Source organism: Phyllostomus hastatus, unplaced genomic scaffold (assembly GCF_019186645.2).
Source record: "Phyllostomus hastatus isolate PE091 unplaced genomic scaffold, TTU_PhHast_1.1 phas_scaffold_1674, whole genome shotgun sequence".
Lineage (NCBI taxonomy): Eukaryota > Metazoa > Chordata > Mammalia > Chiroptera > Phyllostomidae > Phyllostomus > Phyllostomus hastatus.
In genome coordinates this window covers 30,333,310-30,361,183 of record NW_025334011.1, presented here as the reverse complement: position 1 = coordinate 30,361,183, position 27,874 = coordinate 30,333,310, and the positions used below count along the sequence as shown (strand labels likewise).

The 27,874-nt window shown below is 36.4% G+C and overlaps 1 protein-coding gene across 3 annotated transcripts in view; it reads left to right on the top strand.

Moving 5' to 3' along the window:
* The window catches only part of USP6NL (USP6 N-terminal like), a 186,513-nt gene that overhangs the window by 126,000 nt on the left and 32,639 nt on the right, over positions 1–27,874 (top strand). For all 3 annotated transcript variants that reach the window (XM_045857890.1, XM_045857891.1, XM_045857892.1), the window contains 3 exons: positions 890–929; positions 13,335–13,415; positions 23,948–24,055. In XM_045857890.1, the coding sequence (XP_045713846.1) occupies positions 890–929; positions 13,335–13,415; positions 23,948–24,055 (229 nt within the window). The remainder of the gene's footprint in view (positions 1–889; positions 930–13,334; positions 13,416–23,947; positions 24,056–27,874) is intronic.

Sequence of the window (27,874 nt, the reverse complement as noted above, 5' to 3'; positions counted from 1 at the left end):
GAGTTTCAGAATATTTTATATTAGAGGTGATATCACAAAATTACTGTTAGAAAAGTGGATTTCATCTGTTACCGTACATTAAAAAAATCATCCCCATTGAAGTTTTCACAAATGAAGATTTCCTTATTTACCAAACAAAAATTTTCTTTTTAATTCATAAATCTGTTAGAGATTATTTTGTTTTTCTTTACAATTTCTTTTAAACAGTCACTTATTGTAGGCCATGGTTTGAGCCAGAGAGAAGAGATGATGGTCTAGAGTAGAGGTTGGTGAACTGTGGCCTGTAAGCCAAACCCAGTTTACCACCTGTTTCTGTAAAAGTTTTATGGGAACAAAACCACACTTAATTTACATTTTGCCTGTGTCTGCTCTACAATGAAAAAGACTGCATGGTCTATAAAGCCTAAAGTATTTATTATTTAAATGTTTACCTTTATAGAAAAAGGTTGCTGATGGTTCCTAGTCTAGAGTGGTGTTTCCAGTAGAACTTTATGCATTGGTGGAAATGCTCTTTCTATATCTGCACTGTTCAATATGGTAGCCTCTATCTGCATAATTATCATGTACTTGAGTTGTGGCTAATGAGAATGAGTAACTGAATTTTTAATTTTATTTAATTTTTAAAAAAATTTTATTTAAAACTAAGTAGCCACACATACCTAGAGATTACTTTATTGGACAGTGCTGGTCTAGAAATGTAAAGATAGGGGACATTGTGGTTATGGATAGTTAATTATTTTATATACAATTTGGTGGAATAGGAGCTATATAACTTTTGTGCTGACAAATAAAAGGTCATGCATTATGTGTACCTATTGGCTTATAATTTTTTCAAAGTTTGCTTTGATTTTAACCATTTGTCACATACTGGTTTTTTTTTTCTCTGCAGTGAGGAGGAGCTCCCATATCATAATGCAGCTGTGGAACGGGTAAGGCCAGCTCTGCGTTTACTTACAGTTACTGGTGAATTGTGTTTATTAGAGGAATAAAATCTACCACCTTTCTGATTTTGAATGCTGTATTATATATTCATGGTGAGGTCATTCTTAAAATTTGATCCTAAGTATATCACTGTTAGGAAGAAATTAAATTAACAATGAAATAATTTTAGGAGATTTGATGGGATTTCTGGTAGATATTTAAGAAAAGGAAAGGTATCAGTTACCAGAGAAGATTTGATTCCTCGACAGGTAGTTCCCAGTCCAGGAGTACTTCCTAATGCAGAGCCTTTAAAGAGCATAGTTGCTTGGGACCCACCTCAGTCTGTTAAATCAGACTCTCTGGGCATGTAATTTGTAAAATGTCTCACAAGTGATTCTCATGCACCCTGTGGCTAATAGAGCACTATTCCAGACCATAGCTCTTTGCAGCATAGCTGTTGCATGAGGTTTTAATCAACTTTCTCAAAAACAACAACAACACATTTTGCGGTAGTCAAATAAAGATACTAACTTTTTAAGAATTTAGAGAAATCTTATATATAGTAAACCTGTCATCCTTTGGCAACTCGGAGTTTCCCCTTTCTTCATTATACTTGACTAGGGATCTGGTTCCATAGTTGAGAACTAGGGATTGAATGGTTTAAAGCTGGTCAGACTTTCCCTTCTCTTCTCTGTTTTTTTTTTCCTGTACCAAAATGTGAATTGTAGAATGAGATGGAGGCTACTGATTAGGATTGTTCTTAGTTTATGTTTGTTGAGGAAGGAAGCTGAGTTTCAGAAAATGGAGATAAAATTAGAATTGGAATTTGAAAAATATTTGGGAAAACCATTCTAAAATCAAAATTTCCTGAAAATAAAAACTATAGTATAACTTTGAGATGTAGACAAAATTGCCATTTTACATAGAGTTCCCCATAGGCACTGCCTACATTAGAATTCTCTTCTGACTTCCTGATTTTCTCAGTATCATACCCTGATGTTTTGGCAAAGGAATTTCTTCTTCTCCTTCTACTTCTTCTTCTCCTTTTTGGATAGCTGTGTTCTTGCATAGCACTAGACTAGGTACTGCCTTATTTGATACTTGGATCAAATAAGACATAGTTTCTGTCTTTGAGATGCTCACTGTCTGCCCAGTGACTAAAGGAAGGTCAAGTGAGGCAACATGTGGGAGATTATTGGTGACTTTTGGCCAGTATTGCAATATTAGTGAAATGAAATGGTAGTGTTGGTGGTGGGGAAAGCAGATCTGTGGCTAAGGAATGAATGAAAAGGAAGTGGTAGATAACAGTGAACAATTTCTAATTCTGCCTCAGGTGAACTTTCTACCAGTCCACTTCAAAATGGGAACATCAGGATTTATTTCTACTCTCTGACTAGTCTTCTCTTGTCTAGTGCCCTGATTTCACTGATTCTTGGACTCCACTGATAACACCACTGTTTCATTGTTCCTCACCACACTCATGTCTTCGAGGCAACCAATCGATGTTTCTCTTTCTTCCTTCCTTTCTCTCTTCCCTTCTCTCTGAAAGCAATGAATGAATGAATAAAATGAAATAAAAACTTCTGAGTTATTGTTGACTTTTTCTTACCCCACATTTCATTTCTTAGCAGTTCTGGGAGCTCTGCCTTCAAAACACATTCAGAATCTGATCACCTGCTTTACTTTTACCACCTGGTCCTCTGTTCTGGAACTTCCAACTTCCTGCTTCTGCCATCGTCCCCCTGGTTCTCCTCAGAGTCTCTCTGTTCACCAGAAGAACCAGAAAGATTATTTTAAAATAAGTAAGATCATGTCATTCTCTAACTGAAACATACTAAGAGGGCAAGTCCTTAGCATGACCTGTAAGGCCTGGTATGACCTGGATTGTGTTAAGGCTCTCACTTCACCTCCTGCTGCCTTCTCTTACTCACTCACTGACCCCCTTAGTGCTCTGTGAGCATGCCCACCATATTCCTTCTGTGAGGCTTTCTGCACTGGCTGCTTCCTTTCTTGGGGTGGGTGCTCTTTCCCCTGATGGTGACAAGTCTCAGTCCCTCATTCCTTCACAGGTATCCAACCTTCTAGTGTCTCTGGGCCACACTGGAAGAAAAAGAGTTGTCTTGGGCCACACATTAAATACAGAAACACTAATGAAAACTGGTGAGCAACAAAAAAGGTTTTAAGTAAATTTACGATTTTTGTGTTGGGCTGCATTCATAGCCATCCTGGCCCACATGTGGCCTACGGACCTTGGGTTGGATACCCTAGGAATAGCACCTTCAGAAAAATATCCTCCCTGGCCATCATTTCTAAAATTGGGGACTGTCCTCTATAATACTAATTCTTTCCTTCTCTTTATTTTTCTCTTTAACATGTATTATTTCACATGCTAAATATTTTACTGGTGTGTGTATGTATGTGTGTGTGTGTGTGTGTGTGTGTGTGTGTTTCCTCACTAGAATGTAATCTCTTTGAGTATTTTTTAAAAATCTGCTTTATTCACTGCTGTCTCCCCAGAACCCACAACAGTGCACATAGTGTGTTAGTATGTGTGCAGTAAGTGGTGGCTGAATGAATGACCAAATGAATGTAATGACTGCTTTGTAATAAATAGGTTGATTTAAAGACTGGCTGAGATTGTCCCTTCAAATGTTAAATGTCCTTTATTTGAGAAATCTGGGAGAGAAGAGTTGGAAGGTATCTTATAACAAAAGATATCCATATTTGGCAAAATAGAAACCTGGCAACTCAATATGGACTTCTCTCTCTAATGCCTACGCACCTTCCCTTTTAAAATAATTTCTGGTCTAGAAAGTCCAAAAGTCTGGGTCAGTGATATAGATGATTTAAGAAATGTGACAGTAAAGAAAAGGAGAAATATAAGACAAAAGTTAGTAGAAAATGCATACGTTAGGGAGATTTAAAAAAATACTCTTTTGGTTTTTAAAAGATATTTGTGTTGGGTAAAAGAGCTTCTACCCAATGTAGTCAAGATTGTAATTAATTGGTGCTTCAATCTCAGGAGTTTAATATAATAACAAATCACTAAAAATGGCCTATGCACACCTTATTAATTTACTTAAGATGTAATTTTATATTTATTTGTTAGTCTTTTATTGAAAGAGGGACAGGGTTCTGAGGCTGGTGATTAAGATTTCATTATGCCTTTTGTACATAAACTGCACTCATATTGCATGGCCTGCCTTTTTACAGCTTTGGCTTCTTTAAAGTGGAATGAGAACTTTAGACGCATGCAGAGCAGTATGAGGCTAGAAAGTTTTTAGTTTATCAGAATTTCGTCAAATGTTTTTGGCCTGAGTTTAGTTTATGTGTTCTTCAGTAACTACCTAGTTCTAATGGCCAACTCTGCCATATCTAGAGAAGTAATAAAAAAATTCTTCATGTATGACTGTTTAATAAAATCAATGGAAATGATAACTTGCTGAAATCTAAAGAGTTTATTAATCTTTACACTTGAAGCATGCAGCTATTGCCATTTGGAAAGCTGTACACTAATGCATAGTTAAGTAATCATGGCTTTAGTTTCAGATTTTCCAGTGTATTATTTTCTAGAAGGTGATTCAATGTTTAAAATAAAGATAGTAGTAGGCAGTCCCTCATAAGAGGATTATGTTGATATTTGAGAAGTGCTTTGGATTCTTCCATGTAGTCACTTCAACATATAAACACACTTATTATGTTTACTCTGCAGAGAACAATATTAATAATGGGTTATATTGTTTCTTTGAGCTTATTGATGTTTTTAATAAGGAGGAAAGGATATGTAAAACTATGCATTTTCATGCATTCATCTATTTCTTAATGTAGAGTGATATTTTACATGGCTTACAAAATTTTGAAGCCTATTCATATCTTTCAAAACTTTTAATTTTATGTGGTTTGAGGTCTTACTCAAAATATATGACAGACTTCTCAATGTTGTTCTCTCAAAGCACAAAGCTTTTCTTCTTCTTGTCCTCTCCTGACCTCTGCTGGTGAGGTCTAGCTGTGCGTGTCTCTGGTCAATTTGATCTTCTGTCAGGCATCCTAGTACCCAAATAGGAGACAAAAAAAAGCATCTGAAGACTTAAACTTCATTAAAGTTCTAAGATTTCTTATTCTAGAAGAGCATGCTGTTTGGTATCCATCCATGCATTGTGTATGTTTAGCCTTTACTATATAGTGGGAGGAGTCTTGGGCCAGATAAAAGATAAATTAATACTTTGTGGGTAATCAATAGTTATGAAGTGCTTATAGGTCTTGCATATGGTTAAAATATAGTCTCAGGCCACTGGAAGTTGAGAAGTAACATAGAACATATTTGTCCTAGTTTAGTCCTTACACCTTCCTTGCCCAAATAGGAGGGGGCAATAGTGACCCAGAGGGGACAGCAATTTAGGATAATGACGTATCAGATTGCACACTTACTTCAAATGTAAGTTTAGTCCTTTGCTGAAAACAACCCTTGTGGGGTGGGGGAGGATACAGCAATGTGCCATTTTTGTGGTCAGTAGAGATAATGGTGAAGTACTAGAAAATAGAGGATGGAGACTAAAGATCTCTGCATCGTTTTTCTTTTGATATATATTGTTCTAACATTCTCAGGAGAGTAGAATTTTCTTATACTATGGTCTCCTATATGATTTTAAAAATTGCAATGGTGAGCGCATCTGGTACCCAGATCTTAGTTTTTCAATACCATTCCCTGTTAAAAAGAAGCACTGTTCCTTAAAGAAATGGCTAGTGTAGGTCTAGGTAGAAAATGTATAAAATGAGCCTGAATTGTTTGTGCCAGATAGGGTATGTCTAAAGCATCCACCAGAAGGGAGAAATCTACAACCAAATAAGAGGGGATCAGCTAAATTTGGAACAGTTTTAACTTGAAAAAGAATGATGGTAGTAATGGATTATAACACATTGATAAAATCTTTTTTTACCATAGTGATACTAAAAAGTGTGAAGGAGCTAGGAAGAAAAAACTTTTTAATAGAAAAATACCAGTTACTCATACAGAAGGAATCATAGAATTAGAAGTAAGACCAAACATTATTTTATCACCATCAGAATCAGAATTAATTTAGACAGGGATTTTCAATGGATGATAAGAACACTGAGTACAGTTGTTAAGGAACAGATTATCCACATTATCTCAAAGCGCATCACGCATATTACTTATCAGTTACAACAGAGAAGTTCTCTATTAGTGAATAGAGAAATTGGGCAAATACCACTTAACCAAAGGGTCAAATGTTACATCATTCATAATGGTACAAATCAACATGATATGTCTCTGGATATGATGTCATGGGAAGGACATATCTCCTGTGTCATATTCCTGCCAAAATATAGGAGAAATGATCAGACAAATCTAGATAATGTGGCCTGGACTTTTCAAAAATGTCAGTTTCATGACAGGAAAAGGACAGGGGACAGTTTTAGAGTAAAGGAAAGTAAAGAGCTATGCCAGTAAAGACAATGCATGATCGTGATTGGATTCTGAGTCTCCCTTCCCATCCAAGCCAGAGACAAACAGCTATAAAGAACACTTTTGGGACAAATGGGGAATTTGGTATGTGGACCGTTTATTAGGTAATAATAAAGGTAACTGTAAACCAATTTTAATTTTGGAGGATGTGATAGTGATACCCTGATTATATATGGTAAAGTGATTTTTTTTCCTGAGGTGATACATACTTGAAATATTGGAGATGAAGTATTCATGATGTCTGTGATTTTCTAATAGATCAGTCAAAAATACCTACCCCAATATAATAGATTAAATCAGGCAAAATGTAATAATTAGTGGATTTTGGTGAAGCATATATAAGTACATGGTATATTGTTCTTCCAAGTTTTCTGTAGGTTTGAAATATTTCAAAAAAAATTGGAAAAGTAAGAGTAAGATGTCTGTGTATAAAGTCAACAGAGTTGTTTTATAGCATTTTTGTATAGACATCTACCATCAGTAGTGTTGCCAACATGATGGAATGAAAGATTTCTGTCATTACACTATATAACAGATACTGTTACAATTCACTTCTGGTTAGTTCTATAGTACAGTGATTAAACTGCTGTCAAAATTATGTATGATTTTGGCCCTTGCTGGTGGCTCAGTTGGCTGGAGTGTAATCCCATGCACCAAAAGTTTGTGTGTTTGATCCCCTGGCAGGACACATACCTATCTTGTGGGTTCCATCCCCAGTTGGGGCACAAATGGGAGGCAACCAAGCAGTGTTTCTCTCTCACATCACATCTCTCTCTCCCTCTTGTCAATAACATATCCTCGGGTGAGGTTTTAAAAACTATTTATGATTTTGATATGTCCATGGGTATTCATTTTCCATATCCCCTCTATCTCCAGGACCACAGAATGCTATTAATTACTATATGGTGCTGTTTACTTGTCTTTTCTCATGCAAATTACATTTAACTTTAAAATGTTTATTTAGTGTTTCTTATATACCAGTCTTTGTTTTAGGTGATGAAAGAAGGAAAGGAATATATGATACGGTTCCTGTACTCAAGGAGTTCACATTTTAATATTACTAATATGTGTTGGGCATTTCAGACAGCTAAAACACAGGTGTTAGGTACTGTGGCAATAATCATAACAGTTCTCATTTTATAAAGGAAACTGAGATGCTTGCCCCCAGATGAAACAGATAGGAAAAAACAGAATTCAGATTTGGCCCAGGCCAACTAGGTCCTTAGTCCCTGCCGTGAAATGCTAAGGAAACAGTTCATTTTGCTTGGAGCCTGGAGACATTTAGGAAAGGTTCCAAACCTTGGACATTTGACTGGTCATGAGAGGATACATAGGGTTTTGCCAAATGTTGATGAAAAAGACCATCAAAGGCAGGTGAACGCAACATTGGTCAAAGAGGCATGAAAATATATTGCATATTGGGAATGACAAATAGTTCAAGGTGGCCAAATCATAAAAGTAGCAGGAAGATGAGTTGGGGCCATATGGTGAAAATCCATCCATGTGGAAGTGTGAACATTTTTTTGTAGATGATGAATGGGTGAGCATTGTAGAGTTTTAAACTGGGACACGTTTTAAAGCTTGTGATGGCAGTGTGGAGGCCACCACAATTTTTTGAAGACAGGGCTACCCGTAGGCCTTACTGCTTTCATCTAGGAGTTAGGATTGCCTGGGCTAGGACAGGGGACTTGATGGAAACAAGAGACATGGGTGGAACCAGTAGAGTGTAGTTTGGATGTGGGAAGGAAGGTGAAATGAAGACTGAAAGCAACTTAAGGCTCTCATTAGTTTGACTTAGTGAGTAGTGAGGCTGTTAATTTATGATAGGGAAGAGAGGAGAAATAGCAACATGGTGAGGGAAATAGTTTTGGATGTGTCAAGTTTCAAGTATTTGCTGAACTTGTAGGTTGAGATTGTAACTTGCTGTTATATTCTACTTTGTGTTGGTGTTATTTAGTCCATGGCAAGATGTATTTCCCCAGCCTGTTTTTCTAGAGCACTTAATTTCTCATTTGTCCCATAGTTTTCAGTTACTGCTTACTTTAGAATAAATTCTGGAATAGTTGGCTTAGCATGTTTTGTGATAAAATATATCTTATCCATGAATTATAGATTTATTAGTGCGGGGAGACATTCATATGCATTCAAGTCTAATGTAGTTGAACTGACAGTGTCATGGAATTAACATTTAAACCTGATTCAACTACTGATATATAATTTTAAAATCCAATAGCCTGTGAACTTTTTCCAAGGTGCACAATTTTTATTTTTGCTGCAGGGGAAATAAAAGCATGTTTAATGGTTCTTAAAATTGTGTGTGTGTTTTGTCCTTGCATGTGAGAATTTGTAGCATTTAAAATAATCTATATATATGATAAGAATTAGAATATAAAAGAGTGCCATTACAAAAAAGAATAACTACTTCTTAAAGTGATTAATTGATCATTTATAGTAAAAAAATTGAAGATAGCAAGAGACAGGCTAGATCTCAGCAGGATTGTTCCTGGCAAATTGTGTTATTATACTCTTGGGTTAGCTTGAATTATTTGGTGCTTTCCTGTTGTTGGAGAAGAGGATCATGCTTTGAAGAAGTCAGAGGAGGAAGTGCAGAGAACAAAAAAATACCAAATGGCAGCTTAGATCAATCTTAATTTTTCATAGCTTGGCCTTCTCTAAAGTAACATTTAGCAGAAACATTAATTAGATTTCAGTGCCCCACTGAGTTTTAAAGTTAAACATATTTCTGGAACCATCTGCAACACTTTATCACTAATAATCTAATGAAAACCATGCTTAATCTTTTTGAAATAAGGAATTTATAACAGCATAACCTTTGATCACAAATGATCATTTTTTACTATGAAAAAACCAAACTTTTTATAAAGAGTTAAGAAGTAATTAAAGAGTTTTTCTGTTTTTTGTTTTAAAGTATATTTTATTGATTATGCTATTACAGTTGTCCCAACTTTTCCTCCTTTGTCCACTTCTGCCCAGTGCCCCTCTGCCTCCAGCAATCCCCCTGCCTTAGTTCATGTCCATGGGTCATGCATATAAGTTCTTTGGGTTCTCTATTTCCTATACTATTCTTAACATCCTCCCTGTCTATTTTGTGCCTACCAATTAATGCTTCTTAATCCCTGCACCTTTTCTTTCCCACATTCTCCCCCTTCCCACAACTAGCTGATAACCTTCCATGTGATCTCCATTTCTATGATTCTGTTCCTGTTCTAGTTGTTTGCTTAGTTTGTTTTTGTTTTTGTTTTTAGATTCAGTTGCTGATAATTGTGAGTTTGTTGTCATTTTGTTGTTTATAGCTTTGGTCTTCTTTTTCTTAAATAAATCCCTTTAACATGTCATATTATAAGGGCTTGGTGATAATGAATTCCTTTAGGTTTACCTTCTCTGGGAAGCACTTTTTCTGCCCTTCCATTCTAGATGATAGCTTTGCTGGATAGAGTAATTTTTATTGTAGGTCCTTGCCTTTCATCACTTTGAATACTTCTTGCCAGTCCCTTCTTGCCTGCGAAGTTTGTTTTGAGAAATCAGCTGACAGTCTTATAGGAACTCCTTTTTAAGTAACTCTGCTTTTCTCTGGCTGCTTTTAAGATTCTTTCTTTATCTTTAACCTTTGGCATTTTAATTAGGATTTATCTTGGTACTATCCTCTTTGTGTCCACCTTGTTTGGGACTCTCTGTGCTTCCTGGACTTGTATGTCTATTTCCTTCACCAAATAGGGAAGATTTCTTTCACTATTTTTTCAAATAAGTTTTCAAGTTCTTATTGTTCCTCATTTCCTTCTGACATCCCTATGATTCAGATGGTGGTACTTTTGGAGATGTCCCAGAGTCTTTTTATTTTCTCCTCATGTTTTTGAATTCTTGTTTCTTCATTCTGTTCTGATTGACTGTTTATTTCTTCCTTGTGTTCCAAATGGTTGAATCCCAGCTTCTTTCCCTTCTCTGTTGGTTCCCTGTGGGTTTTTCTTCATTTCACTTAGTGTAGCCTTCATTTCTTCCCTTATGCTTTTACCATACTTATTGAGTTCTCTGAGCACCCTTATCACCAGTGTTTTGAACTCTGCCTCTGATGGGTTGGCTATCTCCATTTTGTTTAGCTCTTTTTCTGGGTTTTTGTTCTGTTCTTTCATTTGGGCCATTTTTCTTTGTCTCCTCAATTTTGCAGCCTCCCTGTGTTTGTTTCTGTGTATTAGATAGAACTGCTTTGACTCTCAGTCTTAGCATACCTGTTAAGTTGTATGGGGCAGACAGAGCCATAGGTAGTCACCGGGGGCGGGGGGGGGGCAACCCACTCCACTGTTTGTGGCTCTGTATGTGGGGGAGGGATATGAGAAGGGCCAGTGCTGCTGCCTTGCTGCTAGAGGCTTGCTTGGCACTCACCCTGCCTCCAGTCACTTGGCCCGCTTACCACATGTGACTGGCACCCCTCTGGCTGTTGCCCTGGTGTTGGTTCCCAGAGTGGGTGGGTTTGCATACATTCTAGGACTGTGCAGGCCCTTTAAACAGACCTTCCTGAGAAACTGGCAGTTTCTTCCGCTGCCCCAACCCCCACTGGTTTTAATAGCCTGAAGTTATGAGGCTTTATTTTCCCAGTACTGCAACCCCCAGCTGTGCAGTCTGGCTTGGGTCTGGCATTGCTCGCTCCCAAGGTATCCCTCCCAATTTTTACATACCACACATGAATGTGGGACCACCCATTCTGCTGTCTGCCTCACTGCTTTCACACCTGCCTCCACACTGCGTCTTCTCCGCTGGGCTCCCATCTCTATTCCTCCTACCCATCTGGATGAATATGGCCTTTTTAAATCTTTGGTTGTTAGACTTCCATACATTTCAATTTTCTGGCAGTTCTGGGTGTTTTTGTTTTGAGGTTAATAGTGATCCTTCTTATGGTTGTGTGAGGAGGTGAAGTGTGTCTATCTATGCCTCTGTCTTGACAAGAAGTTCAAAGGTTTTAAGAATATTCCTGAAAATAAAATTCTATAAGATTATTCTTGTTGGTGAGAGTCTTTTCCTAAATTCAGGATTTTCTTTGGGATTTTATGCCTCTTTTAAATCTAAAAATATTGATGGTGGGTATATGCCATCTGCCTGTTTGAGGCTGTATTAAAGCTAATCAATAAGGAGCTACTGCTTTCATCCAGGAGTGTGATTGCTTGAACCAGAGCAGGGACCCGAGGGAAGCAAGAGATAATAAGGTGTGGGGTTGAAAGTGCAGGTCCTGAAACCAGGCTGCCCAGTTTCAAACTCCTCCTTCAAACATGAATGTACTAGATAGGGGAATTTGGACAAGTCACTTAACCCTTTTGTACCTCTGTTTCTTTATCTGTAAAATAGGGGTGTTTACCTCATAGGGTTGTAGTAAGCGTACATTTTGAGCATAAAATGTATCCTCAGAATAATTTTCTTTCCTAGGCAGTTTTCCAATTCCATTGCTTTTTATTCATATGCTTATTATACTTATAGAAACCTCCAGAAAAGAAAATGGGAGGATTGAAAAAAATGAACAAAATAGCAGAATCTCAGCTCATTTAGAGAGAAAATTATGCTGTGTTTTGTTCTCATAAAAATGAAATGATTAACTAAATGCCTACTGAGTGCCCAGCAGTGTTCTGGGCGATGGGGAAGCAGCGAGCACCCTACCCTTCCTGGAACAGAGTAGTTAGGGGAGAATGTGGGTTAGGCGTACAGGTGTCCCAGTATTGAACCCTGGAAGGAGACAGACTTACTCACCTGATCACTGGCAGGGGTCACCATAGACTTTATGGCTGAGGAGTATGTTGTTTTTGTTTTTGTTTTCTTTTGCCTGAAAAATGTGCTTTCTGAGAGTTGTTGGGCTTCTAAGAAAAGGGACTGAGGTCTCTACACCTGGTTCTCTTTCTAAATTTACTAATCATCTAGTCACTGTGCCACTTTAGATGTGAGTAGGAGATTGGACAGCAGGTCCAGTTCCTTAGGAAAACAATATCCCTCTTCTAGCCATCAAAGAAGTGAGGGAGAAGCACTTTCTGTACCACCTTGCCCATTCCCCAGCTGTGCCCCAAGTTCCAATTTAGTGTGACATATAAGACTGTTTTCATTCAGCCTCTTCTGATACTGAATTATTTTGGAATTACGTCTACCCATGCTTCTTAGAATATTGTTTTGCACACGACACTTGATAAAAACCCTGATAGTCCTCTAATTCCTTATGTAGGGCCCATCTTCTCTGACATCCTTTGGTGTACTTGACTACTTCTTCCACCGTGACCTTACTCTTACCTTTCTGTCCCTATGCTGTAGCACCTGTCACAGCAGATTCCCACCTAAGTCATCCTGAGTAAATGGTGAGCTTTCCTTTTTGGCAGCAACTATTACTTTTGTGTAATTTTTCACTAGCACAGCGATAATTAAATATAAATCACTCCAAACACTCCACAGATCAATAAATACCAAATTCTTGTTTAAGAATTCCAACTCTGTCACTGAAAACACTAAGATGCTAGAATTGAGTAAAATGGGGGGGGGGTGGGAGAAGAGAATGGAATTTTGAAGTTATGTTTTTGTTGTTTCATAAAAGATATTTCAAAATATTTTAAAATTTTCTTTTGGTTTAAATTTGTAGAATGTTCAGGGTTTTTAGTGATTAGTTTAAGCATGTTGGGGAAATTTAAGCAATTTCTTTCTCTTTACCTACTCCAGTGAGATACCTCCTGTGTATCTTAACTTGAACTATGAAATAGTATTGATACAACTCTAAAATTACTGATACAACTTTTAAAAAGTTAGATAGGATATTTGCTCTCTCATATATCTTACCTCTTTTAGTAGTTCTTTTTTAGGAGCATTTTCTTTGACTTTTTTTCTTTTGTAATTCGTAAGTAAAGAAGCCTTGAACAAATAGTAACAATAAATTTCAATTTTATTTTAGCAAAAGCACCTGGAAATTGAAAGAACAACTAAATGGTTGAAAATGCTAAAAGGATGGGAAAAATACAAGAACACTGAAAAGGTAATAAAAAATAATGCTACTTCTTGATGAAACTATACAAGTTCAATGTGGGTTTTCTCAGTAAAAGTTTCTCTTTAATTATCACCGTATTACATTCATATTCTTTAAAATAAATTTTTAGTTTAATTTAGTGGAATTCCTCAAATAAGGAGTCTTTCTGGTATCACAGAATACCCAATTCAGATTGGTTTCAGCAATTCAGAGAATGTATGGAGTAGTCCAGAAGTTGGTTGGGTGTGGAGTGATTGAATCCAGCTGCACGGTTATGTTGCCTGTGACAGTTTCTCTCTGCCCCTCTTCTGCCTTCTGCAGTGTCAGCTTCATCTCGAGGTTGGCTTCCCTTTGAGGTCACGCTTATTGCAGTAGTTTCAAGCTTCATATCCATGTCACACTGCTCACAAAGAGAGGACTGGCTTTTGAAATCTTTCTCTGAAACAGGAGCAATCCCTTTTTCCAGAGGTCTCTAGCAACCTCTCCTTAAATCTTTTGGTCGTGTATTGAGTTTGTGCTCAGTTTTAAACCAATTAAAAAATACACATCTATTAATAGCATCAGAAGAGTCTTTAAATATTGGTCAACTGAAGTTTATGATGGTGAACATTTCTAAAATTCTAATTTTGCCTGAAAGGTCAGATGTTATCAGTGGCACCAAATACTATCAGATACTTTCCTGAAAGTGACAGGCTTCATTTATTTTTGAGAAAATGTTGACTACCCAAATCTGAATAACCATAGTTCACAGGTGGCAAACATAAGGCTTGTGGGCTGAATCTGGCCCTCCACCTAGTTTTATCCAGCCCAGCACCTTGTTTCTGCCCAGCAGCAGCACTGAGCTTTTGCTTAACTATTAAGGAGTAGTTACATTTATACAGTCCTAAAGTTACATTCTGCCCTTTGAAGGCACCAGCGAGGCTGATGTGGCCCCCAGTGAAAATGAGTTTGACATCCCTGCCATAGTTGTTCAGTCAGTCCTTCTTTCAAGTAATAAGATGTTCCATGAAGGAAGCAGTTGATTTAGATCATGATTCAAACAGTTTTATTAGAACTTTTTCTTGAGGCCACCACTGTACTTGGATTACAGTCAAGGTGCTCTGTGAGTGCTTCCCATGTTATCACTCAGAATATTGATAAGATATGCATGTGAGAGTTGAGATTTCATAAAATTTGTAATTTCTACTGCTTCATCTCAAGCAAAACTGACTTGTTTTCAACTCTGAGTGGAGAATACAGTGACCACTGCCGCCATGATTTGTGTCACGGCACCAGTAGTTTTATGACCACCGCTTTTCTGCTCTCAGTGCAAAAGTCAACAGAGTGAAGAAGACATCTAACATTTTAGTATCATTATGAGAACAGCTTTGACCTTGTGGATCCTACTCTGAGAATGGCTGACATCTAAGTGTTGGTTTCCTGATAGTAAAATGGAGACGGTAGTACCCATTTCAGAGGGATGGGAAGTGAACGAGTCGTGTGCATACCGCACTCAGCACACACCTTGCAGAGAGTAAGCATTCAGCAAATATTAGCTACTGCTGTTGATTTTTTGAAGGAAGTTTGGACAGTACTTTTTTTTTTAATGTAGGGAACATTACTGAAAAGTATGTTGGCCATTTGAGGGAAATAAAATTCCTTTATCCAGTGCCAAGTGATCCCCACATTGATGGAGAATTGTAATTGGATAGGGTGCAACCTCTCTGGAGTACCTAGAAAGAAGATAACACAAGTATAAAATAAATAGTGCTAAAAATGGGGGAAATATTTTTTAAGAAAAAAAAAATCTTCCATAGTCCTACAGCAAACACAATTGAGTTAACTAGTAGGATATCTATTTCCTCACACTTTTTTTCCTATGTGTTAGTTTTCCTTTTGCATAGATATAAATTGTTGTACGTCAGCATTTGCCAATAAGAATTCCAGGGAGTGAAACCAGTTCCTTAGATTCTAATGAATATTACATAGAAGTAGAATTGCCTAATAGTTAGCAGAAGACTCCAGAGCCAGGCTATACTAGGTTCAAATCCCAGCTCTGCCACTTGATTAGCTGTGTGACCTGGGGGAAGATATTTTACCTTTTTCTGACTTCATTTGCTCATCTGTAAAATGGGGATAATAATAGCATCTGCCTCTCAGTGTTGTTTTGAGCATTAAATGTTAATTCATGTAAAGACATAGAGTAGTGCCTGACCCTTAGTATGTAGTCAGTAAGTGTTGCTTATTACAACATGAGAAAAGGGCTGTCCAGCTAAATGAAGTAGGGAAATTCAGAGCTAAACATAGTTAAGCAATGTTTCTTTACTACACAACTTTTGAGAGTCTTGAATATTATTTATTATATGCGGTGGGAATTTTTAAGAGGGGCCATAAATTGCATGAAGCTTATTTAACCACGGATATCTTTTTGCCCTGGGGTATCGTAATACTAACGTCACTTTTCTTTTTCTTTTTGAGCATCTTAAGTATCCTTCTTTAAAATCTGTTAGACTCTTCTTTTATTTTCATTGGGAGTGAGTTGCTTGCTGATTTTATTATATGTGTGTTTCAGCATTAGGTTGGAAGTCAAGATGTTTTTAAGAGGAATCACGTTCATAGTAGAATGTTAGCCTGTGCTCTTGTTTAATATTTTGCCGTGTCTCTCAGATTGGCCTAAAGTTGACAACTGTACTTTACCTCCTGTCTTTGTGGAAAGATGCTCAAATGGTAATTACAGGATAAATTTTGGTGCATTGCACCTATGCTTTAATCTCACATTCAGTCTAATAAAATATTTGTAGAGTTATATGGCTTGATGCTCTTGTCTAGTATGCATATATCTATGATAATATGTAAGCCTCTATAAAACGAGCAATTATACTAGACTATTGTTCTCTACAGAAACTCTGACTAATTTAGTTCCCAGTTAGAGAGATTTTAACAGAACTATTTCTTTGGTGTATAATTTTAAATCACTTTCCCACAACCATAATGCTGGAATTATTGGATGATATGTATGGCCCAATTTGGTGTGAAACAGAATGCACTTTCTAAAGGAATCACTGCTTTCAAATTATACCTAGTTTTAAATTACATCAAAGTAAAAAAAAATAGCATGTTTTTCTTCTCTTCCAAGAAGAGCAGGTATAAGTTTTCTTTCCACAGACCCCTGACTTATGTAACAGTAATACAAAAAAATTTACAGAAATATCTTGAAATAAAAATATAGCCCTCATAAAGAGTATTTGGTATTTTAGGATACAAGCTTTGATGAAAACATTTCCATTAAGGCCGTTCGTGTTGCCTGTGTGTTCTCACAGTGACTGCCCCCTATGTACGATAGTTTATATTTTTAAAATATAGTCTATTGAAGCCCTGGCTGGCATAGCTCAGTGGATTGAGCACGGGCTGTGAACCAAAGTGTCGCAGGTTCAATTCCCAGTCAGGTCACATGCCTGGGTTGCGGGCCATGGCCCCCAGCAACCGCACATTGATGTTTCTCTCTCTCTCTCTTTCTCCCTCCCTTCCCTCTCTAAAAATACAAACATAAATGAATAAAATATTTTAAAAATATGTAGTCTGTCAAATGAAGTTATCTCTGTTAAGTGGAGCCCATTAAAATTTAACTAGTAATGATGTGCTTGTGTCTAAGCTAAGCTAAAGCATGGTACCTACTACAGATAAACATACTTTTTTCTTGATAAAATAACTGATTGGACCTATGTTGGTCAAATACATAATGGACTAATATTAGTTTTACTGATGGGAAATGGAGACACCACATTTAAAAGTGAAACATTCAAGGTCACATGCTTGGTGACAAGCAAGAGATCCTATGTCCAGACTTCAGGGCCATTTTTTACGCTAGCTTTTCCTTTTAGTGTTTGTCAGTGAGAGGTCAGAGGGAGATAGAATGTAGTTATAAGAGGCAGGAAGACCTGTGGACAGACTTTTTTAGGTCCAACTCAATAGCCTCATATGTATTTGGAGGCAGAAATGAAGGAGCCAGCAGAGTAGGGATGATTAAAGAAAATGAGGAGGCAGTAAGGAGCATCAGCAGCTCCAAAAGTGAACTTGTGTTTTGTGGTGTATGCTGCAGTTGTGAGAGTTGTATAGAATTGAGTCCAACTTGCTGACAAGGTTACTCACTGCAGCCATGGTGATGTGGACTGGCTCACTCACTGCTGTTTCAGAATCACTCAGGTTTGAAAGAGTTATTAAAAACCTTAGACAGGTTAATGGAATTGGTTTTTTTCTTTTAGTTGTTGTATTTTTAAAGGTATCTGTGTGACTGAAGTAGATGGCTTAATTTTATTGACAAGTGAACAAAGATACTGAAAACAAAGGTAGATTTCAGACAATCTTATTTGTTTTTTCTTAATGATTTTATATATTATATTAATAAAATTGTGATGGAATTTTAAAGATACTTTTCAAATTGGAATATTAAAATATGTTGTTAAAATCCAACATGTTCTATATCATGGTTGTTAAGACCATGGCCTCTGAAGTCAGACTGAATTTCAATTCTTCCATAGTTTATTAAAATGACTTTGAGCTAGTTATTTAACCTTTCCTCGTCTTAATTTTCTCATCCATAAAATTGGGATGATGATAATAGTACCTACCCCTTTAGGAATGTAATAATATTACAGGGAATAAATTGACCTAGAACAGCGATTTTCAACTGGTGTGCTGCAAGAATTTTTAAAACATGCAGTACCTGACTATTTAGTCAGGGGCACTGACTTCTTTTCCCTTATATTGTCAAATTAAAAAATGACAACAGCCAACACAATAGCTGTCTGGTGTGAATGCCCTGTTTTGAACCATAAATATATAGGTTTTATAATAGAGTTGCATCTTATTGGCTATGCCATATAATAAGATTGCATCTGATTGGTTAATTCTTTGTACCAGAAATCCTTATGTACGAAGTATAGGCACCTAATTTTTTAAAAAAGATTTTATTTTTATTTTTTAAAGATTTTATTTACTTATTTTTAGAGAGAGGGGAAGGGAGGGAGAAAGAGAGAGAGAAACATCAATGTGTGGTCATTTCTCATGTGGCCCCCACACGAGACCTGGCCCACAACCCAGGCATGTGCCCTGACTGGGAATCAAACTGGCGACCCTTTGGTTCGCAGCCCACGCTCAATCCACTGAGCTACACCAGCCAGGGCTTATTTGTTTATTTTTAGGCAGAGGGTAAGGAAGGGAGAAGAAGAAGGAGAGAAACATCACTGTGTTGTTCCTTCTCACATGCCCCCTACTGGGGACCTGGCCTACAACCCAGGAATATGCCCTCACTGGGAATCAAACCTCTGACCCTTTGATTGGCAGACTGGAGCTCAATCCACTGAGCCGCACCAGCCAGGGTGGCACCTGATTTTTTAAAAAGTCACTTTGTAGGAAAAAGAGTGGGTAATTGCTACCATTATTATTTTTTTTTGTAAATTAATCAAAATTACTAGGTCTTTCCAGAAGAAGTTAAGCCATTGTTAATGCAATAAGACTGGTTTTGTGTGACATTAATGTAACCTGGCAGCCGAGGAGAATGGACTAGAATGCACACACATCAGCACTAATGACCTCACTGTACTAGTCCGTGGGGGTGGTAGATGCCGTTGAGTGAATATGTGTACTGTGTGCCTCTCACATTCAAAATGACTGAGCCACTAGAGCAACAGATCTGCATCAAATTTTGCATTACGCTTGAACATTCCTCTATGGAAACTATTCGGATGAATGATTCAGAACGCTTTTCGGGATGATGTAATGAGTGCAAAGCAAATAAAAGTGTGGCACAAACACTTCAAAGATGGTCAAGAATCTGTTGAAAGTGACCCACTTTCTGGAAGGCCTGCAACAAGCAAAACACCTGAGAATGTTGAATATGTATGGGCTGCAATCTACAAATATTGAGACTGACAGTGTGAGGCCTTGAGGCTGATCTGGGGATTCCAAAAACTGCTGTGTCCGAGGTTTTGATGCAGGATCTTGGCATGAAATGTGTTCTGGCAAATTCATTCCGTGGCTTCTGCTATTAGAGCAGAAGGAACACGATGCTGCACTTGCTAGTGACTTGATTCAAACTGCTACCAATGAACCAGAATTGGCACCCTGCAACTTCTGGCTTTTCCCAAAACTAAAATCACCTTTGAAAGGGAAGATATTTCAGACTGTCAGTGAGATTCAAGAAAGTACAATGGGGCAGCTGATGGCAATTCCAGCAAAGGATTTTGCAGTGTTTTGAACAGTGGAAGAGATGCTGGGAGAACTGTGTGAAGTCCCAAGGTGCCTACTTTGAAAGGGACTAATGTGTCATTGTCCTATGTACAATGCTGCTTATGTCTTGTATCTTCAATAAATGCCTCTATTTTTCATAACACATGGCTTGATACTTTCTGGACAGATGTTGTATACCCCTCTTTTTATTAGATTAACAAAAATCTATTTTTGTTGTGCTACAGAATTTTAGTAATTGGTTTATGGGTGCCCTGAGATGTAAAATGCTGAAAATCACTGATATGTTAACTCCTAATAAATAATCAGAAAATGTTAGCATAATTGGTATTATTATTACTCTTTGATTCATCATTATCCTCACTCTCATCCCTGCCTTCATTTCCCTTTCCTGGCAAATCCCTATGTATCCTTCAGTGTGGAGTTTATTGTCATCTTGTCTGAACGAAGTCTTTCCTAATTCTCATGCAGAATTCATCCCTACCCCCCTCCCTTATAGTATTTCTAATAGTCTCATGATGAGAGGCACTGTGCTGGACCAATAAAAAATGACCACCACAGCAGATTCATTGCCCTCATCCTCAACACCTTTATCCCTAAACTCTTTCTGGTTTCTCCTTGGAATCTCACGTATCCTATACATAAGGACTAGCTGACCCCTGATGTTATTTCTGCAGATCTAGACAGTGTAGTGCCTACCATTCTCCTTTGACCACCCTCGCCCACCTATGGGGGAGTCTATCTCCATCACGACTTCTCCCATCAGAGTGGGATGCTCAGCTCTGATAGCAATCAGTGTATGTGGCTTTATTGTATTATAAAGGATTGTCTGTTTATATTGTAATTATCTGCTTACATAATTATCTTCCCTACTACACTGTGAGCTCCACAGAACTTTTGCATGTTTGTAACCATAGGACATAATAAGTGTTGGCTACAAAGCAGGCAGTCATTACAGTTTCCCTTTTGAATGAATGAATGAATGAATGAATGATATATATGTATGAGTTGGGATAATCAGCTATCACCTTCTATGGATAAATTCTGCTGCATTAATAGAGCTGTTACATGTAGGAGGTAGTGCAATTTGGTAGAAATACCCTGAAGTAGGATTAAAAAGATGAATTCTTTGACCAAGGCAAACCACTTCTCTGTACCTTGGTTCTCTGAGTTGTTACAGAAAATATGAGATACTACTTTGTCCATTGAAAAATTCTTAACAGATATAAACTGAACTATTGTCCTGAAAAATAAGCAAATTTTATTACAACTGTTGTGTTTTGGTATAATTTCTCTTTGTTTTACAAATTTCTATGACAGTTGAAAATTTGTAAGGAAAGATATGTAACCATAAGTCAGCCTGTCATATAACAGGACAAGTATTTGAAAAATAATAAGCATAATTTTAAATTCTTATTTTAGGGTCTCATAATTTATGCTTTTTTTGTTTTTTAATTCTTATTGAGTTTATTGGGGTGACCTTAGTTGATAAAATTATATAGGTTTCAGGTGTACAATTCTATAACACGTCATCTGTATATTGTATTGTATGTCCACCACCCAAAGTCAAGCCTCCTTCCGTCACCATTTATCTCCCCTTTACTCTCTTCTACCTTCCCCAACCCCACTTTCCCTCTGGTAATCACCATACTGCAGTCTGTGTCTGTGAGGGTGTTTTGTTTTTGTTTTGTTTTGCATAATCCTTCACCTTTCTCACCCAGTCCCCCAGCCTCTCAACCCCCTCCCCTAATCGCTGCCATTCTGTTTTCTATATCTGTAGTCTTTTTGTCTCTATGCGACTTTTTGTACATGTTTTATTTCATTACCTTTCACAGCTTGAATTTTAGATTCATCCTTTATATTCTTTTTAAGATTTAGATGTAATTTTATTTTCATTATTTTAATGCTTTAAAAAATATTTTCCTGTTCCATGTATTTTAGTAAGTCCAGTTGAACAGAGCAATGGATACTGTATGCACAATGGTCTTGAAAGATATTCTTTTTTAAAAAAATGCAAAATCAGTTGTTTTCTTTACTTACTGGTAACAACTTATGTGTGCCATTTGAAAAGCTATTTAACATCTTTGTGATTTACTTTCAATATCTATAAAATTGGGATATAACATCTCATAGAGTTGTTGATATAATTACATGACATAAACATCTGTAAATAGCTTAAAATCATCTTCTATGCATAGTAAATGCTCAGTAGTTTATTTTAATTGTTACTGTTAATGATGTTACTGATAGTGTACCAGTGTTTCTTTTCAGCCTTTTTCATATGTGCCTAAATGTCCATTTTAACCCTGGTGTAGCACAGAGACCATTAATTTTTGTTTCTACCTGCAATTTCTCTGTTATTTCTTCCCAATTTATTGTGGCAATCTGATTTTTTCTAAATCTCAATTAAACTTTAGAATGGATAATGGACAGTAATTTATGTATAATAAATGCAGAATTGAATGACAACAATAAAATGTCAAAAGTCTTTTCAAGTAATATACTTTAAGAAATACATGTCAGAGCTCTTATTTTACTCACTGGAAACATTAGTTAAATGGAGATTCAAGTTAATCTGTTTACCTGCCATCATATTCTACTTGACTATTGAAATTTCACTTTTTACATTTGCAGTAATTTCCACATTTTCTGATATTTCTATCAGGTGCTTACAATGTCATTTTTACTCTAGAAATTTAGGAGATAATTTGAAGTAACTTTTAGTGGATGGTATATCTTTAAAAGTAGTTTATTATGATTTTAATGCAATTTTGACAGATGACAGGCTTTCTTTAGGAAAATAAATCACTTGCTTTTTTTTTACCACGTTAAATTTGCAATTAATGGTGGTTAAGTGTTTAGTACATGGGAAGAAATGTTACAAGTAGCAGAGTCTAGTTTACACAAAGCCTTTCTGTATGTATTCTTCCACTTAGAGCTGTTGTATACATTAAACTTCTAAGATTTTAGTCACTATCTGCTGAAATTTTAAATTTGAGGCATATTATATTTATACCAAGAGAACAAAAATGAAATTATGTAATTATCTAATTAAATCAATTTCATAATATTCACTGTTTCACAGTAAAAGTTGCTCTATAGTATCACTCATTTTAAACTACATAATCAAAGTTTTGCAAACCACATCATGTCTGACTTACTAAAGTTTTAGTTTCTAAATATCTGAGTAGTGTAGTAGTAGAAATTGAAGCTCTGCTTATTCATAGTTCACCAAAATTTCAGTTATTAGAACTAAGATCCTATTTTCTTAGCCATTTATTAGAACGTACATCTTCTTTTCGTAGCCATTCTATTTAAATATATTATTTTGATCATAAAGGTAGTTATGTACCTATCCTTACCTTATTCCTTAAGATTTCTGCTGTAATTTGTCTAATCATTTCCATCTCTGCTTTTAAGTTTCCAGGTTTTATTAGGCAAATTTTGTAATGACCTTAGAAGGTTTGTATGTTATTTTGAACAATTAGCTTTGAGGAAAAAGATATAATCACTAGATAGAGAAGTATATTGAGTCTTAAGATTCTTAGAGCATTAACGGTGTATTTTCAAGGAACCAAAGAGTTGATAGTACTGATATTTTTTGGCCAATTTCATTCCAAAGTAATGATTTTCCTTCTTGATGGAAATGTATCACTATTTTTATCTGATCAGATAGGGTCAGTGTCATTAAGGGAAGGACAAAGGTGTTCCTGAAGAAATTATTAAGAATTGAAAAGAGATGTGGGAAGAAGGAGTGTGTGGGAGTGGGGGAAAGTACAGGGAGGGATAGGAATTAACTCACATTATTAGTTTGCTGTATTCTAGAGAGCTCCAGAGAGAAGGCGAGAGGGTGGTGGGAAAGAGATTAGGGTGAACAGTACTTGCTACGCTCCATGAAGATACTTTTGGCACATGGCAACCTTTTTATTATTTGGAGCCCGTTAGGTGTATGGATCAAAAGGAAGAAAGTATATACTAGTTCAATTATATCAACAGGGAATGTTCACAACTTAAAAAAAGCAATGATTATGCTTTCATGCCACTTAGGGAACACCTTTTTAATGAATGGTATCAAAATACCAATGTACTAGACATACTTAACATTTTATTGTTTATTTTCTTATTTTCTGTGAATATGTTTCCGTTAAGATCTGAAATGTAGAGATGATAGTATCCAAATGTGCCATGTTAAAATGTGTCATTAATTATCATGGATACTTTCAAAATAAAAGACTAACAAATATTAATTAATTTGACTTAAGGGACCAGTCTAAACTTTTGTCAGTTTATAATTTCAGTTTGTTTCTTTTCATAAGTTTCATAGGAGAATTTACAAGGGGATCCCACTCCAGCTCCGAGGTGAAGTCTGGGCTCTGCTTCTTGAGATCCCTAAGATGAAAGAAGAAACGAGGGACCTTTATAGTGTGAGTATCTGAAGCCAGCGTGTTATTTTGAAATGCAAAAGTAAAATCCATTTTTTTAGTATTCAAGGTGATGAGAGATATTCATATAATCATTTAAAATTATATTAAAATGATATCACATTGGGTTTATAAGCCTATTATCTGTTTTCTTGATTGTTTTGTTTATTGAAGTCTCCTTCCTAAATTTCAAAAAAGTACTTCAGTGAAAATGTTATTTTCTGTATCAGTAAGTATTAAGTGCTTTTCAAATACTTGAAATGATCAATCAATGTTGAGCCATACTCATAAGAAAAATTGACTAAGACCTGATTGTAGCTGCCTGTATGCAATGTAGTATTAATGAAGAGATTTACAGGGTTACTTTTAGTTATGGAAAAATAATAGCAGAATTCAATTTATCCAACAACTGCCTGTATATGATTGACTGTTTTCTTCTAAACATGAAAAAGAATTTTTCCTGAAGATTATTAGGGTATCTCCAGGTTTTATTATTTATTAATACAGAGCTAAACTGTATTCAATAATCAGTAATACATTGCTCAAATTACCTCATGCATTAAATTTACTTCACTGTCAGTTATAATACTTTGAAACCTAAATTTTATATCAATCTTTAAAAGGGGTAAGACACTTATGTCTGAGAATCAGTTTGAAATATGTCACTCAGAAAATGGATGTAAGTAGAATAAATTAGAATAGAGGAAACAAAGAAATTATTTAAACCAATTTCAGAAATTATTTAAACCAGTTATAAAAAGGGGTTTTGGAATTCTCTTTTGATATTTTCATTGAAATGTATATAAAATTTCATTAAGATGAAATTAATAAATACTCATTAATTTAAAGAATTACTTGTTTTGTATAACATAGATTTTCAAAATTAGCTGATTGGACCCTACACATACTATAAGTTTATTTTCATGGTTTTAGAGTTTCAAGTTATTGTAGACTGTGGATTAAATGTTTGGTTTTAGTCATAGTTGGACAGCCAGTGTTGAAATTAATGCCTGAGAGAACATACAAAATTTAATCTAGCACCTCCTAAGTGTGCCCAGCCTGTGGTCTGTACTCAGTAAATATTAGCATGTTGTGTGTATTTCCTAGGGCTGACAAAGTACCACAGACAAAGTACCACAGACTGAGTGGCTTAAAATATTGGAAATTTATTCTCTCACAATTGTGGGAGATACAGCCTGAAATCAAGGTGTCAGTAGGACCCTACTCTCTCCCAAGGCTCTAGGGAAGAACCCTTCCTTGATGCTTCCTAGACTGTGGTGGCTGCCAGCAGTCTTTGGTGTGCTTGCCTTGTTTCTGCATCACTCTAATTTCTGTCTTCACCTTCACATGGCTTCTTCCCTGTGTGTGTCTCTGTGTCTGGCCTTATAAAGACACCTGTCATTGGATTTAGGTCCAGCCCTAATCCAGTGTGACCTCACTAATTTTATTACATCTGTAAAGACCCCATTTCCAAACCAGGTCATAGTCAGTTTCTAGGTAAACAAGAATTTTAGAGAGAGACTGTTCAACCCAGTATATGTGCTAATATTAGAACTGTGGTTTTCCATTATATAGATTAGTCCTTTTCTACATAAATAAGATTTTTTCCAGTGACTGGTTAATATGAGAGAATCATTTAATGAAAAACGAATCATACAATAACAACAATAAGAGAAATGGATTGCTCACCAAGACTTTCAAGTTGTCATTTTCAACACTATCATAAGCATTATTTTTACTCTTTGAGTTTCCCCCAGCATCATTATTCAATGACTTGCTCACCAAGACCTTCAAGCTTATAATTTTCAACACTACTATAAACATTTTTTATTCTGAGTTTCCCCAGCATCATCATTTAACCAAGACTTCCTTTCTTTGTCAGTCTTTCTTCCTATCCCTTTGTAAAAGTCGTGTAAATTGTTCTATTCAAGTTGGAAATTTAGTAGAAATAAATTTTCTAGTAAACCTACTTTTCTTAACCTTCTAAAGTTTTTCTCGGATTGTCAAATTGTCCTGACTCCTGACCTGGTGTCCCCATCTGTTCTCCTGTGCTTTTAATTGTATCTCATCATTAGTGATGCTGTGTCCTGCAGCTGGGAGAGGTTCAGCCCATAGAGGTTAGCAACATCATCTCCAGTCTTAGTGGGGCTTAATAATCTTGTAGGCCAAATTCACAGTGCTAATTTCTCATTTAAATGCTTCCACAGTACTTCTGCCCTCAGTTTTATAGGTTCATTATTTCCTATTTCTTTTAAATAAGATGTTTATTCCAATATTATTGTGATAATCATGAATTTCAAACCACCCAGTCTCAGAGATAACTGGAGAAGCTGCTAACCTCTTTTCATTAAGATAAGAAATATGCTTGATTTCTTGTGCTCTGCACATTAACATGTAAACAGTCTAGGGCATAAACAATCTTTCTGACCATTTTATTTTCTGACTCAGCTGGGCTTTGTTTCTATCGTGAAGTTTTTTTTTTTATGTTGGATTTTGTTGTCTTCTAGAGAAGCTGATATTATAGATGTGTTTAGGTGTTTTTCTCCCTTTCAACTAAGTTTTATTTTATCATGTATTATCAAACATTTTCTTTCTGTTTTTTGACATCTTATCTTTACCAAGAGGCCCATGAGCAACAATGGAACCTTTTTTACTTACCCATTACCCTTTTCCCCCAGATATTTAAAGAACAAATATATAAAGATTATTATTTTTAAAGTTAATTTTTTGTAATGTATTCTAGACCAACTTATATAAGAAGTAGCATACAATTACATTTAAGTGGTTGTATGGTTCCAGGATAGTACTATAAGTATCCTCCTCCGTCTTTGGAAATCTGAAGTGTACCATGATTACTTTTTCTGTTTTAAAAAGTTACAGAAGCTGCTTTTCTCTGAGCTGTACCTCAAAACACAAAACTGTACATAGAAAACACTTAACATAAACACACATATCCAAGGTGGCCCTCAACTTTTCATTGTTAGCTTAAGCCAGGAATTGAAAGTTATGTTTTTATATATATTTTTGGAATTGATTTTAGCAGAAATATATATTACCAGCACATGGTAGGTAGGTCAATATAACATATGTATATAGATGCTTAATTATACTTAAGCATGGGAAAGTATAAATTATATAAATTTTGATCTCCCATCTGGTTAAACATGGGTGATTAAACATTGCCATTTAGTGCCCCTAAATTGTGAAATGCCACTAAATTAACAGCAGAGAGTGTTTTAAAAGGCAAACCTCAAGGAAGAGAAAATAGGAGAAGAAATTAAGAGCTGCCAATTTTTAGAAACCAGAATTCAGACAAATACTAATCTTAGCAAACATGAGAAAACTAATTGTAGGCTAGCAGTGAGAAATTGGAGAAGCACCTGATTTTTATCTCAAAATCTCCAAAAACCTTGGTAATTGCCAGTTCCAGGTACCTTTGGAGTAGAAGTGAAAAAGTCTGCTGCAGAAGCAGTAAGACGCCCTCAGTCCCCCCGTCCCCCCCCCCACCCCCCCGGGCAGGAGGCTGAAGGTTTGCCATTTGGAGAGGGTAAAACAGAGGGCCTGTGGGTGGGAGAGAACACAGACACTGCCCAGGGCGGGGCTGCTGTAATGAAAGCACAGAAGAATTGAATACCCTGAATTTGGGGCATTGCAGCCTTTCCCTCTACTCCACTCTCAGAACATGGGCAGCTGGGGCCTGTCTTTTTGACAGGAGAGCAGAAGGGCCTTCTCTGGAGAATCTGACCAGCCTAAGAAAATAAACCCAAGTGAAACTGCCCAGCCTGTGAAGACCCAGTTGGGAATCCCCACTTCTGCACACAG